At 36.7% G+C, this 17,500-nt stretch overlaps 3 protein-coding genes across 8 annotated transcripts in view; 1 reads left to right on the forward strand and 2 right to left on the reverse strand.

The window, feature by feature from the left end:
• Nucleotides 1–4,367, reverse strand: part of LOC137996570 (17S U2 SnRNP complex component HTATSF1-like) — a 15,582-nt gene extending 11,215 nt beyond the window's left edge. Inside the window, exons 1-2 of the mRNA XM_068842025.1 lie at nucleotides 4,130–4,367; nucleotides 1,004–1,132 (exon numbers count right to left, since the gene is read on the reverse strand). Of these exons, the coding sequence (XP_068698126.1) occupies nucleotides 1,004–1,132; nucleotides 4,130–4,300 (300 nt within the window). The 5' untranslated portion in view covers nucleotides 4,301–4,367. The remainder of the gene's footprint in view (nucleotides 1–1,003; nucleotides 1,133–4,129) is intronic.
• Nucleotides 4,368–4,393: 26 nt separating this feature from the next.
• On the forward strand, nucleotides 4,394–11,762 carry LOC137996571 (peroxisomal targeting signal 2 receptor-like). Of its 6 annotated transcripts, none has more exons than XM_068842031.1 (12): nucleotides 4,394–4,488; nucleotides 5,968–6,081; nucleotides 7,415–7,472; nucleotides 7,744–7,858; nucleotides 7,994–8,029; nucleotides 8,129–8,206; nucleotides 8,434–8,542; nucleotides 9,081–9,190; nucleotides 9,629–9,666; nucleotides 9,900–9,975; nucleotides 10,437–10,590; nucleotides 11,616–11,738. In XM_068842031.1, exons 1-12 carry the CDS (start codon nucleotides 4,449–4,451, stop codon nucleotides 11,627–11,629), a joined length of 942 nt encoding a protein of 313 aa, XP_068698132.1. In that variant the 5' UTR covers nucleotides 4,394–4,448; the 3' UTR covers nucleotides 11,630–11,738. The 6 variants fall into 6 exon arrangements, with proteins under 6 accessions (XP_068698132.1, XP_068698127.1, XP_068698128.1 ...); XM_068842026.1 differs by having other exon boundaries at nucleotides 4,395–4,488; nucleotides 10,437–10,592; nucleotides 11,623–11,762; XM_068842027.1 differs by having other exon boundaries at nucleotides 4,402–4,488; nucleotides 5,971–6,081; nucleotides 10,437–10,592; nucleotides 11,623–11,762.
• Nucleotides 11,763–11,982: 220 nt separating this feature from the next.
• The window catches only part of LOC137996569 (major facilitator superfamily domain-containing protein 9-like), a 6,773-nt gene continuing 1,255 nt past the window's right edge, over nucleotides 11,983–17,500 (reverse strand). The window contains exons 3-5 of the mRNA XM_068842023.1: nucleotides 14,967–15,010; nucleotides 13,731–13,860; nucleotides 11,983–13,018 (exon numbers count right to left, since the gene is read on the reverse strand). Coding sequence (XP_068698124.1) covers nucleotides 11,994–13,018; nucleotides 13,731–13,860; nucleotides 14,967–15,010 — 1,199 coding nt within the window. The 3' untranslated portion in view covers nucleotides 11,983–11,993. The remainder of the gene's footprint in view (nucleotides 13,019–13,730; nucleotides 13,861–14,966; nucleotides 15,011–17,500) is intronic.

Consider the following 17,500-nt stretch of genomic DNA (forward strand, 5'->3'; position numbering starts at 1 on the left):
AAGGTCTATTGCTTCTCAAACCATTTTTTGAATAATTTACTGTATGTATTATTCTTTATTTGAATATTACATCTTTATCTATTAAATAGATATCTCACTATAATTGTTTCACAAGTAAGACGTCCATAGATCCACAAAAATTCTCTTTATCATTTTTCTTTGACTGACACTTTAATACAGACTTTAAGCAGTCTGCTCCAATAATTAACCAACAAAATGATGTTAGAAGATATGAACTTTCATATATTTAAAATGCAAAACAGACAGGAAGTAAAAGATGGAAATTTCACTGCAGTTAACCATCAAATTGCTTGGGATGACAAATGGAAATAATTCCTTTTCTTACCAAACATCTAAGACATGAAAACATCAAGTTGAACCTAACAGGTTATTTTCAAAGAATCATTTGTTTAAAAAATACTCCAGGTTTTCTGTTTCCAGTAAGCCAATTATATATTCCAAATCTTAGACCTGAGGCATGGTACCTACAAGGAAATGGGGCCAAAAAACCAATAGTCACTTTCACACCAATTATTAGCAAAAAACAGGCTTTTAATTTTTTAGGAAGTTGTTTTTTGCCTTTAATTGGTTCAGCGTATACAAGTTGGCTACATGTAGCTTTTTTGACGGTAAGTATTTTAGCTGAGGTTTAGGTTCTAACCCTAACTACAAGGTATCCTAAGCAAAGTCATTCACAACAAAGTTGTGCTTGTATGATTTTCATAAATATAAATGGTAGGGTGCTGAGAGTAACCCACAATATTCAAGGGGGCAAATTTGTATTTCGTACCTACAGGTATTTGGTAGCATGAGGGGAGATAAGAAGTTATTATGACCATCTTTCAAATGTTTTACCTGTTTTACAATACCTTTACTATTCCAATCAGAGTAAAATACAGGGCAATTACCAATGCTAATCAGTGACTTATTCCATAGGCTCTGGCCTATTCTATCATGTTTTTTTACAACGCATGAAAGGTAATACTTAATTGTAACTCCATACCTGACTATTTGTGGTTTGTGCCGCATCTATCACAGGTACTGCAATTTCCTTATTATCTGTACTCTCATCTTCACCTTCAGCTGCAAAACCATAATTCATCTGATATGCAGCAATGAAATCATCATCAACCTATGGAGATGACTAAACTTGATAGGTGACTGGACATTTTTTTTAAGGCAAGGAAAAAAGGTTTGATGTTTGGTGCTAGGATAATGACCTGCAGTAAGCCTTTTAAATTTTGTGGTTAAATTAATCAAGAAACCAAAATAATAAATTATGATTATTATTATTATTAATGTTTTTACCCTCACTCTTTTCTAAATATGCTTTATCTCAAGTGTCATTATCAAACAATCATAAAACTGAATTCACCCTTAAAATGCATGGGAGCCCACTCTGTTATTGAAATAGTTCACTTGACATTCAGGTTAACTAACACTAGTGAAAGCAACAGTTCCTTGAAAATGAAATAAGTGCAAATGATTACCCATAACTTTAACAAAGAATACCGTAAAAACTTGTGTATAAGCCGCATCTTTTTCACGAAATATTGCGCTCAAAATCGTGGGTGCAGCTTATATATGAGACCATTGCTTTGAAGTGAGTAATCTGGCTGCTATGGGGTCACAAATAACACTTAAACCCTTCAGTAAATAAAGATTAAACATATTCTTCAATCGATCAATTAAACACTAACTCTCCACCACATGCAAGAAAATACCATGGGAGAACTCACGAGGCAAATGGCCGACTGTTTTGTTGCCCTTCATTACATGTGTGGTGCTGTTAAACTCTCGTCTAGCAGCAAGTCTTTCTCCTATTGATGGCTTTCATACGTCTTTACAGTCTTAACAAACATGACATACACGCAAAGCTGATGTCTATGCTGTTTTCCAAGCATGACTTGGTCCAGACTTCCTTCTGTAAATGATTGCTTGGTTACTCAGCAAACGTTTTGTACCAGGAAGGGTTACGTTTTTGCAAACATTGGCTGTGTAGCATTTATATTTCAACAGAGCTGACTACTGGAGAGTAATGTGAAGTGCTGTTTTCTACCCATGTAAAGCATGTGAGCATTAGCCCTACTAATGGAATTGGGCCCACACAAGGACAGAGAAAAACTCTGACCAGGGTGGGAATTGAACCCACGACCTTCGGGTTAGATCACCTCTGCTCTACCGACTGAGGTCAGACAGGAGCAGATCGTGGGAATTTAAGATGTCAATGTCACGGCAATGAATATGTACAAGTACAAGGAAGGATTACGTTTTTGCAAACGTTGGCCTTGTAGCACTTACATTATCACTACATTATGCCGTGTAGCACTTACAGTTTACATGGGTAGAAAACAGCACTTCACATTACTCTCTATAAGTAGTTAACTCTGTTGAAATATCAGTGCTACATGGCCAACGTTTGCAAAAATGTACATTGACATCTTAAATTCCCAAGACCTCCTCCCATCTGACCTGGTAGCTCAGTCGGTAGAGTGGCAGTGATCTAACCCGAAGGTCGTGGGTTCAATTCCCACCCGGGTCAGAGTGTTTCTCTGTCCTTGTGTGGGCCCAATTCCATTGATAGGGTTAACGCTCACATGGTTTACATGGGAAGAAAACAGCACTTCACATTACTCTCCAGTAGTTAACTTGGTTGAAACGTTTTATATTGTTCCCTGCGCTTTATTTTCACTCAAATTTCATCGTTTTTATTTCAACTTTGGGCTTTAACAATGAAGAACAAGTGTTAAGGATAAGGTATTATAAGAGTTGATTAACTTCTTGAGGTCACTGCAAATACATAACATTAGATTTTTCTCAAAATCATGCTTGAAATTTGGGGGTGTGGCTTATCTATGAGTGCCGCTTATACCCACGTTTTTAACTTTTATAGTCTAGGAGAGTGAGAGAAGTCCATGCATTTACTTTAAGAACTTACAGTACTAAACAATTAAAAATATGCAAAGATTAGCCTTTCACCAGAAAAAAAAGATGTGAATTTGTGTCATTCATAACAAACGCTTATCTTCCTTTAATAAGCTTGTGTTGATTTCACTTTTGGGTGATGAAATTACTTATTGCTTTTATTCCATGTAAAATTATCATTTTGCTTCCAAAATTGATTTCCATCTTTTATTTCATTTTCAACTGCAAATAAAACACTTAGTGCGCTCTTGTAAAACAGTGCATGTTGCTTGGGGTTCCAGTAAAACCCTCTCCCTCATCAATGCATTATATGTAAAAAGAAATGAAGAGAAGAGAATATTTCTTTCAGCTAAAGGGTTTCTATCTAAAAGTTACCACTTACAGTAAATATTACCATTGTGCTGCCACTTTTGTAAATTAATAAACCCTGACCTGTTTTCACTCCACAGAGAATTAAACTATTGTGTAAGATGCTCTGGGTTCAACTCTGGTCAGACCTGGGAGGATTTTTAAATGAGTGACCAGAAATTCCTGCCCTCGTACTGACAAGTGGCAATGGTTAGTCATTTTCTGGTCTTAACAGATAAGGACAACCACAAAGAACCCATACTATTTGTAAGAATCAGGAAAATTGGTAGTCTCGTCTCATGGCCACTTAGCTTGATGGTTTTTGCCAGTGGGGCCAATTATATGGTCAAAATTCAATATTGGAGATAACATGATAAAAATAATGCAAGAAATAGGCCATTTCTGAGTTCATGTTTGCTTCCTCTTCAAAGTGAGTACATGTGCGAATTTTTTTCTTTTGAAAATTAGTTTTCATTCATATGTAAAGTAGAACTAATTACCATCACAAAAATTTGGCACTTAGACTCACTTTGAAGAGGAGGCAGACTAATTGACCTCGGAAATGGCCTATTCATATTGTGTTTTATTTCATGTAACATGGAATCAAAGCGCTTTACAACAGGTAAAGCGACTTCTGTTCTGCCTCAAAAGCAGTCCTTACAATCTCGTCATTGAAATAACCTGGCAGTAGCATAATTGCAATTAAGGGAGCTTTAGAATGACAGACGACAGCGTGTACGTGAACTCCAGAAACTACAAAAACCATCAAACTTTTTTGTTTTTGTACTCTAGCATAGATATTTTTCAAAAGGAAGAGGCAAAGAACGTGGCTTTTAAAGAACAGGTTGATTCAAACCTTAGGAAACCACCCTCTTTTTTCAGGGTCCCACTCATACACAGTTCCATCTGACTGATCTACGTATGTCGTCTCTTTATCATCTGCCCGCGATTCCGCGCTCTTGGCCTGTTCTTTAAGCTCCTCCAAGAAATCTTTATGATCTGACATACTCATTCTCACAATATGCATAAAATAGATAAATAAGATGAAAATTGCGGTCCATTGCAACGCATCTTCTCTAAATACCCCTTCATGTAAGTGTATTCGAGTACTCATTCGGAAAAGGCTTGGTAGCTAAGTTGAGGACGATTTACATCCAGAATTCGGGAAGTACTTCATGTCAAGCCACCCAGAATTAAATCAAGCGAACTATCTGGGTTAGTTTTACATTTCTTAAATGCTGTCAAGGTATTTATTTTATGATTATACGAAGACAAATGAGCTATGGGCCATTTATTCGCATTTTTATGCACCAGTCAATGGAATACCACCCCCTTATACCCCCCGGTCCTGAGAAAGGATGGAGAGCATCAAGGCAAAAACTGGCAAAAAGCATCAATTTCCCCACCCCTTGCATGGGAAAAAAAATGGATTCAAATTCCCCTGCCTCAAGGGTAAGAATGTCCCAAATAAAACCAAGATAAGATGGGAAAAATAAATCGCAACATCTGCAGTAAATAACTGAAATGTACTTGATTTTTACTGATGTTTGAGCCAGTAACTTGCAAGTGAAACTATTACAATACACCTGTGCTGCGTACTGTCTCTGGACTTGGTACGGAGCCACTTTTCTCTTGGTACTGTGGAAGCGGAAGCTTTACAAGCACCATTCTGAATTTCCTTTTACATAGCTAAGGTGTTTCACCCACATTTCTACTTCACAAGTAGAGAGCAAGCTTTGCTTTGCCAGCAGGTGTATGTCCTCAGAAGTCAGCCCTTCAAAAAATTCTTACCTTCCTTATGCTACATGCAACTAAATTCCAGAAACTGGACAGGTCTCACTTCACTTACATGAAGTAAAAGATTAAAATCGACCAACACAACAATTATCGAAAGCTAACCTTTTTTAAATGAGTGCTCAAAGTTAAATACTGTCCATCAACGCTGTTTAAAATGGGTACTTAGGCTTAAAGCATTATTTGAGATGACTGCTTATAAATACAGTAGATATGAATTTTTTATCATGTAATTATCACAGAAGTCCAGAGTCCTACTCACCATGCCAACAACCAATCACAGGCTGGTGCAATTCCTGGATTTAGTAGCTTCTCGTATGCTTTCCTTCACCATTTTCAAAACTAGTGCCTCTCTCTCTTGTGCCCGAGGTGGGGACTGTGTTCAACGTCAAAAGTTGTCTAATCCACCTCCCCATGGGACAAATTCCTGTTCAAAAGTGATTCCATTCCCTTATTGTTGTCCCACCTTTTTGCGGGACAGGGGTGGAGGTGGTGGGAATGCCACTGACTGGTGCAATATCTGCACCCCCCAATAATGAGGCCAGGGACTCTCTGCAGTACCCCAGGGGATAATAATGATGATATTATTAGATCATACTCTTTTTGATCTGTAAGTATGATCTCCCTTAGGAAAAAATGGTTGAGTAACATACCCTACAATAATATTGCATTATGTAATGATTGACTTTTGGGGGGCTCTCCTTGAGAACCCATTAAGGAAAATCTTATAATTTTGGATCATGCATGTGCCTGTTTCAGGAAACTGCACAGCTTCCCCCCTCCCCCCCACACCCCAGTTTGGCCTCATATTTGCAATAACTGATTATTTGCATAAAATGCCTTAGTTTTTTCAGTTTTCTGATCTTCCATACTTAATCTACTGCTGCTTTTTTTTATTAGCAGTGATGGCCATTTCTTTTCGCACCTGTGAACGTCATGGATATGCTGTCAAATTTTCTCCATACTTTGGTCACAGACTTCTATGTGCCACCTCACAGCATTATGGAATAGCAGGCACTTATTTATTACTTATTCCTTTAATAATTATTATGTATTTCTTTATGTTTCCCCTCGCAAAGTAGTCTTCATCAGAAGTTGTGGGGACACCTTGCTGAAAGAAGACAATTTTTCTTTGAATTTTATGCCACCTTAAACTCTTAAACAATACCCAGAAATTCTAACCCTGACTAAGGTTTTAGGAGCAGCGCAGTCTGGCGTAGCCATGCCCACAAGCACCACAGGTGTGAGCCTCTAGGGGGGTTCCAGGACATGCTTCCCCAGGAAAAAGTTTACTACGTAATTTGCCTCAAAGATGCCATTTCCTGCATTTTGAGAACACAGTCAATAGATAATAGTGACAGACAGTGAAAGCTAAGGCCTATTGGTCCCTATCACATTTTTTGATAACAATACTGCAGTTTCTTTCATGGGGAATGTAGCACAATTTAAATGATTAAAAATGGATAGAAGTTTGGTCAAAAAAGACTGGTTTCACAAAGAAAACATTGTCTTTCTTTGGCTAGGATGAGTTTTAAAGAAGCGGAAGAATATTAAGCGAAAATGGGAGGCCAGAAATATTTGCCAAAAGCAAGGTTTCCAGCCAGAACAGGAGGGTTGGAATCACTGAATACCCCATTCCTCCAATCCATCATTGTCATGAGGAGTGGCAGGAATGACTTGACAAGTAGGAGTGAGTGATGATTGATTGGGACTCGATCCCAATACATACTTGACAAGCATTGTAATTTGAAGGGACATTTTCACATTATTCAAGACTTACTCTGAAGACTAATGTATTTAAAAAATTGACACCCTTTTATGGATATTGGAGACTCTACAATTAAAGCATTACTTTAATATAAATTATTAGTTTCACCACAAAGGATCATACAAGTGTTTTCGTGGAAGTGTTAGTTCTGCTTTTGGTCATAAAACTGTAAAGGTTCTGTCACATTAACCCTCCTAAACTGAAAAAAAACAAAACAAAATTGAAGAAATTAACAAAGACTAATGTGGAAGTTTGAGAGGAGATTAATTTTGTTTAGGAGGGAGATTTAGTCACATGCACAAGGAGGTGCAATGCGACAAATAATGGCAAGGGCTCTTTACTATCTATTCTGATCTTCCCTCTTCCTTCTACATCCACACTTGGCAAAGGTTGCTCATCATGCTAAGAAAATAATTAAAATGAGTAAAATAAAGAATAATTGAAATACTGTCAATCATAACCACAGAAACATGGAACAAAATAGTCAGTCATCAAGTTAAGTCATCAATCAGCCTTCTTCCTCTTGTAATTTAATGTCTCATCATCATGATAACATCATGTTGATCTCAATGTCCCTAGGCCAAGGAACCCTTTTCATTTTGGATGTCATTGCAAATGGTATGAAGGTGATAGGAAGGTAAGCCACATTTAGCTCCCTCATCCACTCAAGATTGCTCTTGACTAACTCCTTTTTCCTTAACCCTTTCCCGCCCAAGAATGACACTTACAGGTATAGATTTAATTTACTCTGTCTGATACCACACCATTTTACTCATCAATGAATGGGGGCACCCTCGGACATGAAATTGTTCATTAAATCCTTTCCAGTTATCTTTTCTTGACTAGTTTTTTTCCATTTAATTAATTAGATCATAATTCAAGTCTAATTTTGGGCTTACCCTTGCCAGGTGGGAGTGGGTCGAGGGTCTTTTTGATTGCTCATGGAGTGAAAACAATCAAGATTTCTGTGTAACAGCTAGTGGTGATGGCTCTCTTCAGATGTGGGATCTAAAAAACCCAAAGGTAACACATCATGGGCATGCTAAATTCAAGTCTTTACATTAACGTTAATTTGTAAACGTCTATATCTCACTGTTGTCTGCTGACGTCTTGCAAGTCTTTAAATACAAGTTAACTTCAGGTCTTTTATGCATACAGGGACCAATAAAGGTCTTTAAAGAACATACAGCAGAGGTAAGAATTACATGTAGTATTATTTTAAAATCATTACATTTTTTGTTCAGTATAGTTGTGGTTTGATGCCACGTTTTGGTTGGGTACGTTGATACACAGGTATACGGAGTTGATTGGAGTTGTAGCCGGCAAGTGGATCAATTTCTAAGTGCATCATGGGATCATAGCATAAAATTGGTAAGTTACAGTATATATATCTGTGTGATACTTTTCATATTGCAACATTATTGATTTAAAATTTTTTGGTACAATAGCAACCTACATGTATTTCTGTTATAAACATTTCAATATTGTTTATTTTTTTCAAATGCACATTTTATTTGTAGCATGATTAAATATGTTAAATACTGTAAATTGTGTTGTAAAATGTGTGCATTAATGAAGTGTTATAATCATTATTCCAGTGGGATCCAAGTGCTTTTCAGTCTTTATCATCATTTTGTGATCATCAACATGTAGTGTACAGTGCTGTATGGTCTCCTCACATTCCAGGGACATTTGCTTCAGCTTCTGGTAAATGTTTATGCGTTGTAATACTGCATGTTGTCTTTAATCCATGTGGCTGGTGTTCTCAGGTTTTCAAGACATGGATCAAAAATTATACACACATTTTCCTTCATCTTGGGGGCTGCACTGTATTGTTTCACTTCAATTCAGTTAATTAACCCTTTGAGGCCTAAACTGGTCTAAACCGGCCAGACTTAGTATTGTACTCTGTCTAATGCCAGACAATTTTACTCATCAGTGGGGAACCCTCAGGAGTCAATGGGTTAAACTAATATGCACAAATAGGAGAAAAAGAACTTATTAAGCTTAAAGTAAATACTAATAATCTGATCGAAGAACAGATTTCCTTAAGGGTATCTCTTGATGATAATTTTGATTGTTAATAAATAATTATTGGTAAAGCTGAATTGATTGAAAACAACACATGTATTGTCCAGGTCATAAAGCGTTATTATTACTATGCATGTGAATGTTCAAAAAATGTCAATTAGTTTTCCATAAAGTACTTTTAATTCTCTGCACTGTTGCATTGTTAAATGCTCAGGAGACAATACTCTCAAAATCTGGGACATTTCTGCCCCACCTCATGCTCAACAGACCATCAGAGCCCATAATGGAGAGGTACTTACTTGTGACTGGGCAAGATATGATTCTGTAAGTACACCTACACTACACATGCCTTTCTAATACTAATATGGTACTCATGATATGTCATTGGGCAGGCATGTTGAGATACATTTTGTTCATCTGACTGCCTACAAATTAATGGTCAGCTTGACTGGATGGGTGGCTGAAAAAGGCTTTTGAGAAAAATAATGAAAAAACAAAAAAAACACAGAATTCATGAGAATTAGCCAAAAAGTCATCCAAAATTAACATTTTAATCACTTCAGTCCACATGTACACTAATCATTATTCTTTATACCATATTGATCATTTTTCAAATTACCTTAAATCCAGTCTAAGACTTGAAAAACTATTTAAGCAACTATTCAATGAGTGCTTTATGCACCTACTGGCACAAGGAGAAAGGAACATGATGATTCAAATAGCACATGCCCACAAACCAATGATGTCAATTTTTTGTTACAGAACCTGGTATTTACAGGCTCTGTGGATACACATATTAGGTATGGTTTAATGTTGCATTTGGTGGGTCTCTGCCCTTAGGCTGGCCCTGTTTTAATTTTTTCTGTTGGCTTATCAAAGAACTTCCAGATAGATTTCTAGAATAATCACAATTCCAGATGCAGACATTATTCCCACCTAATAGAGGACAAATTTCCCTCACTTTGAACACCTCCTTTACAGTGTACTTTGCAATGGCTGTTTTCCTGAATTCAAAGAAATGTTGTGTTTTTAGGGGTTGGGATTTGCGTAACACAGTGGCTCCGGTGATCGATCTTGAAGGACATCAGTATGCTGTAAGACGAGTCAAGGTATTGATCCATAGGGTTGGCATAATTACAAAAATTCAAGGTGTAATTAACATTTACCAGATTGTCCAACCATTTCAAAATCTTCTTTCAAACAATTTCCATTAATTAACCCAGGGCTACTGTACCCTAAGAAGCTGCTACCATCTCCCGAGATTATTCCATTTTTTCCAAGTTTTTTATTTATTATTCACTATAATTGAAAATGTGTTCAAAATCCTTTTTTCCGTATTTGTTATTCTTTAACAGAAACCATAAAATTATTTATTCCGAAGTTTTAAATGCTAAGTATTCCATATTCCTTATCTGTTATTTTACTGGCTGTTATTCATTATAACAATTCCGCTTCCACCCCTGATTATGACATCCATGTCAATGTGTAATGTTCAGATAACCGTTAAATTGGGGTAGGTACTAATCAAGTACCTTTCTTGTATGTATTAATTTTTATATTTTTTTGTCAGTGTTCTCCTCATAACCGATCACAACTGGCCTCATGTTCATATGACTTCACAGTGCGAACTTGGGACTATAGAAATAGTCCTCATCCTTTGGAAAGTATTGAACACCATACAGAATTTGTTGTTGGTTTGGATTTCAATCTTCATCTGCCTGGACAAGTGAGTGCAAGGTGCTTTCATTGCAAGCTCTGGGTTAATTTGAAACTCAACCAGTTTGAACCATAAAAATTTTATTTTAAATACCAACTTTTAACTTTTAAGGCCTCTTTTCCCTTACACTGTAAGTAAGAAAATAATCCCTTTCTTTTCTTACTTTTTCATTTGATTATTGCTGTCATTGTATCATCACATCCTAAAACCTAATCCCTGACAGATGCAATACTTCAGTGTCAGCTTGAGTGCTAGTTGTTTTAATTCAGTAAAAGTTGCACAAATTGTGCGCAATAATTCACACTTAATGGAATGACTCATTCAAAGAGGAAAACAGAAAAATACTTTTTCTTTGTGTGTGCACTTGGCAAATTCATGGCGGGCAGTTATTGACTGGTTAACCCATTGACCCCTCAGACGTCCTAGGACACTGTCAGTTGACGAGTAAAATCATCTGCAGTTAGACGGAGTAAAATCTGACAAATTTTCTTAATTTTTAATTCCATTGTACATTTCTGTAAGATTGCCAAATAATTATATTGCATTACATTACATTACATTATATTATAATATTATAAGTCTCACTCCCAGGAGTCAATAGGTTAAAGAATTAAATCACACCAGGGTTTTCTGGATCAGACTGTGTGCCCTTTTCTTTACAACACGTTGTTTGGCTTCCTCTACCTAAAGCCAGATAATTTTTATGGATAAGGGTTGTGATATGGGGTCTGCAGTTTGTATTCTTATCCCCAGAGAACTATTGTAGCTATTTGCAGGTGTAAATACCAAGACAGCAATAACCCTATTAAAGTTAGTGCAGTAAATTCCATGAGAATTCAGAATGATTTCACAAAAGGACTGAAAAAAGCCCTTTTTGCCCAGTATTCCATTGCTGGTGGCCAGCCTAATGTTAACATTATTTTGATCCCCCTTAATAAGCCTCGGTGCTTTTGGGGCAACAAGCAATGTCAAATATGTTTAAATTTTAAAAAAAAAACTATTGATAACTTTTTTTTTCATTTTGCTTATGCAAATTTAGCTTTTAGACTGCGCCTGGGATGGATACATCAAAGTGTACACTCCTAGTTCATTCTGTCAAAGATGACCTACGAAACTAAAGATGTAAATGCTGTGGAATTTATTTTTTGAATAGAATTCCTTGAGTCCTTGCTTTCAAGAGTTTGATTTAATACTTAAAGTTGGAAGGCAGAATAATTATACAATATGTACATAAATTTGTGAAACCTCTCTCATAATTATGGTGGTTTCCTTGTAGGGTCTCCTCTCTAAAAACTCCAGACTGTAATCATTTTTGTAAATCATGAAAGTGAATAAATAATGATTTTCTTAAAAGGGAATACCCTTTACTGCATTTCATGGAATGACCCCAACAGAAGGTATAAATTACTGTCAATCCCTTTTTTTTCTCAGTTCATTCCTATCTGAGGGTGAGAGTATGATGATCATCAACACACCCACCGCAGCAATCATAGCACCAGTACAACCAGGTGCAAAAGCACTAAATTCCTGAAGAATCCCACCTAATGCAGGGGAGATCATGCGTGCAAATGCCAGCAATGAGTTTCCTACCCCAAGTACTAACCCTTTTTGATCTTCCCGCGATCGAGAGAACATTATATTAGTCACACAGACCCGACACACTGAACTTGAAACTGCAAGAGGGAAGATAAAGGCTGTGACAAAGAAAACGTTGGGAGAAAATGTTATGCCTAAAATTGAAAATGTAAGAATGCATGAGAAGTGAAGTAGCATTTTTGAATCACTGTGACTGTAGAAGTTTCCTATTGACCCTATAAGCAGCCCAGATAAACCACTCACTAAACCATTATATGACATTATGTACCCATTTGTCTTTGGATTGGTATTGAAATTGAACTCTAGCAGGGACATGAAATTGCTGCGGAAAACTAACATAGAAAATCCCATAACAAAGCGAATGACTAGCATATCTAGAACACTTGCACGAGAAGCCTCGCAGGGAACAGTGGTATGGGGGTTGCTTTTGGCTTCTGTGTTTACTTTTTCTTCAACTTCCTCTTGATCCACTTTCTTGTGTATTAGTTGATTGAGCATTTCAGCATTTGTGTTATTTAGTGTCTCTCCACTGCCATCACTTGCTACTTCTTGCCTTGACCTCAGGCTTTCAGTTGGATAAGACTGTCCTTTTGAGTCCTCAACTGGTTTCACGCAAAACCAGACAAAGAAAAAGTTGACCATAAAAATAGAACCAGTCAACATAGCTACTTTAGAGAAACCATTAGATGTCATGGCGAGATGTCCTCCAATCAATGGACCAACCACAAAGCCAAGATTGGAGATTGCATTGAAGTTACCAAATACTTTAGAACGATCTACTGGAGATGATATGTCAGCAAGATATGTCTTTGCCACACTTTGACTGTGCTTGAAAATCCCTGTTAAAAAATAAATAACTTCTATTGGAATTTTTCTTACTTTTGGAATAATACTTGCAGCCTTGTTACAACCAAAATCCAGCAGGGAGAGCTGAGCTAGTAGTTAGGGCACCAGATCCGCAATTTAAAAGTCCCCAGTCAAGTCCAGCTCTGACCACTGGCAGAAATAGTTACAAGTGACGGCCATTCAACATCTCAGCTACTTGTAAATACTCAACTGATCTGCCTCCCTCCTGGTAGTTGGGATTGTCAAAGATTTGTTTGATATAAAGTAGAGCTATGTCACGCAAGACCAGTAGTTTTGAAATTTGAACTGTGTGAACTTTCTTCTTGAGATGCTGAATTTCCTGTGGATATTTCCTGGATATGTAGCAAATAGTTAGCTATGAACTTTTGTTTTATTATAATATAAACGGTGTTAGAAAACTGGAAACAATTTCAAGTGTTTGATGAAATATTGTTCAACATGCATTTTTTGTACCAACTTTCGCAAAAATCTTCAAGATTCCATTCACATCTCGGAAGCTACAAAAAGGAATTTGGATGTTCTTTCCAGTCTCCTGGATATTGGTCACCCGCTGACATAGCTCGACTGTAAATCATTGTTTCATTAAAGCCCTAAAAAGCCCCCAAGTAGAGTTGTGCTTCATTTCACTTTACTAATTTATAATTACACATTTTACAGGGTAAACTACCCAATCAATAAGTTTACCTGCAGGAACCCTACAAAGTGCCAGGAAAAGTAACGTTGTTGGGAGTGCTGTTAGGAAATAACTCATGCTTGCACCACACAAACTCAACAAAAGAATATTTTTTCTTCCAAAGTTGTCACTCAGTTTGCCCTGAAAGAATGAAACATGACTGTTATAATAATATTGTAACTTTCCCAAGGATACTGCATTTCCAGCAGGTTCATCATAGGTACCCCAAGCTCACGGAGTATCGTTGTTGCGTTACATAAATCATTTTCTAAGGGTTTGTATCGGGAATTTAGCGATCATTATTTAGGGCATTAAAATAGAAATAAAAATACACCAGAATTTCTCACCTTGCCTCCTTGTCCTATTTATGGCATGTTCTTAGTATTTCTGGCCATTTCAGCGTGATTCAAGGGAGTTTTAGTTCTACCGTTTCTCTCTCATAATATATATAATTCGTATACATAAAATATAGAAAGAGAAAACAGCGAACCTACAACCCACTGGAATAGCGCTGAAATGGCCAAAGTACACCACAAAAACACTGATAAGGTATTGAGAAGACAAGGTAAAGCATTTTTGTTCGATTCATGTTCTTTATTTCGACTCATAAACACCTTTGCAAATTCCCATATACAAACGCTTATAATTTTAACTGATCATGATGCTCAAATTACATTGTTAGCTTGGGGTACCTGTGGGTTCATTGCAAGATTTTCAGCTCATAACCATTATGCCAACATCATGCTCTGAAATTTTAGCAAACAAACATACTGTAGCACAGTACAAACTGTAGGAAAGAACAGTATCCCTGACTTGATTGACAAGTTATTTAAATATTGTGGAGGGTTCATTGTGAAAGTAAGGAGTATGTTCTTATTGATCTATTTAATGATTTGCCAAAGGGAAGGAACAATAACAGAACGTGAGGTCCCCTACCAGATAAAGTACCAAATTCAGTCCATACTATATACAAGCCATGAAATGTCACACCCACATATACATGTACCTAAGTTGAAGTTCATCTCTTAGAAAAAAGATAACTAGAGGTTTAAGTAACATTAAGGAAAAACCCTAAAAAACAAACATGAAAGAATAAAAGAGATACATTACATGTAAGGTTCTTGTTTACCAAAGTAATGGTGAAACATGAAGATGGCATTACTTTACTTGCAGCACTTTCACAAAGAAATAGCCACACAAGTCTCGTAGTCATTTTTTCACCAAGATGTCTATAAATAAAAACTTACCATAATTGGACTGGAAAAGAATTGGAGGCCTCCATATATAGAACCTAAAAATGATTATAATTACTTGCTGTAGAAAGTCAAAAGACAATTTATTTAAGGTAACAGGGTTAGTTTGAGGTCACGCAGTCTCTAGAAGATAAGGAATACACCTGGACAGCACAGGGGGGTCTGCAGCTTTGATGGGGGATAAAAGATAATCAAATGAGTGTGGGCCTAAGGCATAAGCCACAAAGCAACTTTGTTCACAGGGTCTCCCTTCTTTCTACTCACTGGAGTGTGAGAACGGATATGGGTCTCATCTACATGTATCTGGCTTCAAGGGGTGGGAAGAAGATACATGTACATCATGGGAATGAGGTTGACCACGGAAAGGAAAGTAAAACTTGGACAGTAATTTGTTGTCAAGATTTTATTGTTAATGGACTGTCATCATATTAATTTTGCCTTTAATATGGACCAATAAGTAGAAGTAAAGGACTTGCAACACTTTCACACCTAAGGCAGTGCTCAAAATTAGCGGTCATCCCAGACAACCAGAAAGTTTACCGGGTGACAAGCTTTTGGTAGAATTTAATACCTGGTTTCCCCAGGGAAAAAAAGGGCAACCCAACCAAAAATGGAAAATGAATTTATCAGAAGCAGCACCCAACTTTAATACTTGTTGCCTTTCTATTGTAAATGTCCAATAGGAGTGTGAAGTTATAAATTATAACAAAGTTGCCACAGCTGAGCATTTTCCCATGTTTTGAATATCTGTGGCTTTTACAGGACGTTGTCAGATAGAAAAATGCAAGAGACAATAAATTTTATTATCACAAACATGTAAATGATGGAGAACTTATACCCAGACTTCCACAAAAAACCACAGGCACACACTAAGAACTATGGGATACTCAACCTCCGTCGCCATGTGATTGCATCTCAACACAGAGTGCAGTTAATTGTAGGGGGTTTCCTAATGGGCAACCTTATTAACTGCTTTGGTTGCCTGACTTTTGAAACAGGGACAACCTGTACTTTTTGTAAATTTTGAGCACTGCTAAGGGGTTTCCTATTGATGAGTACATGAGTAAAATCATGTTAGAGTAAATAATTGTCTGGCATTAGAGGAAAATCATCTGGCATTAAAATAAAATCTGTAAGAAGCACTCTTATGAGGCAAGTGATTGCATTGCACACACATTTACATTTGTAGGCTAAATCTACAAACAACAGCTCCAAGCCTCCTATTTAAAGGGTCTTAACCCACTGACCCCTGGGAGTGGGACTTGATAGATTCTACTCTAATGCCAGATAATTTTACTCCATTAATTTAACAGCCAATAATATAGAACCTAAAATTTACAGTTTCTTAGCATCTCATTGTATTTTCAATACAATAGATTATAGAATTGGGTCTGGGTATCAGGTTCTCAAACTCATTTATAATAACGCATGAGGTAATTAAACCAATTGTGTGGCCTCATTAGGGTCATGCACATGAATGCCCCTTGATACCCGGTAAAGAACAAATCCAAACATGCGTGATTAGATATCCAAACACACATGTTAGGATATCAATTTCCAAACAATGCAGTACTTGAACAAATGTTTATTAACTTCCAGGATTTACAGTAATCATTCTTTGCAGTTAACATTAACATCTACAAGTGAAGCTATGATCCTCCCACCGGTAGCACAAGGTCACAGTCCTGAATTTTTCAGGCTTCTTTACGCAATTGCAAAAATTGTGTTCATAACTGCAAGGATCATAGCTTCACTTGATTTCGTACCCGCAGTTCATATATGATCCATTTCATATATCATTTCATCATTTAACATTTACATTGCAATTCAAGAACATTCAGGAATTTAACTTTTCGGTTAGTTAAAGTTTAGTTTTCCATAGCTGCTTCTTCCATTTCTCAAAATTGCAAATGAGGATGCCAATGCAAAGTGTGACTGCTTTTAATTAAAAAGCCGAAGTTGTGAAAAAACACAACACCTTTCACTTAACACTGACTAACAACTATGCACATGCAATAATGAAACAAAAGAAAACAAAAACTGACTATTTAGGTGGTCTTCCTGTTTTTGTGTTTATTATTAACAAATTAGGCCCTTTTGAGAAGCTAATTCATAAACTCTGGTTTCGTGTTTAATCAGGGTTTGCAAACACTCAAAAACAATAAAAGCACTCAACCTTTGGCCTCGTGCCTTCATCAGTTTTCTTGTGTTTGGAAACCCCGATGAAACATTCACACTCATTTATGAAATATTACTTGAATTATTGGTATTCAACATGGCCCCATTTGCTACAAAACCTAGCTAGCAGTCCCTTGCCACCCACTAGATTAGTCAATCATATTTGGCCACGACAGGCAATCAAGAGAAACTGCTAAGGGAGGATAACATAGAAAAACACCACTGACTCTAAAAGCACACAGCTCAAGTTACAAATTTAATAATAAAGGGACAGCAAGCAATCTACAAACAAAAAAAAGATGTTTTTCCGTTGTTGTTAATGCTTAGGTGCGCAATAAAAGACAATACAC

The sequence above is a fragment of the Montipora foliosa genome, chromosome 3 (assembly GCF_036669935.1).
Source record: "Montipora foliosa isolate CH-2021 chromosome 3, ASM3666993v2, whole genome shotgun sequence".
Lineage (NCBI taxonomy): Eukaryota > Metazoa > Cnidaria > Anthozoa > Scleractinia > Acroporidae > Montipora > Montipora foliosa.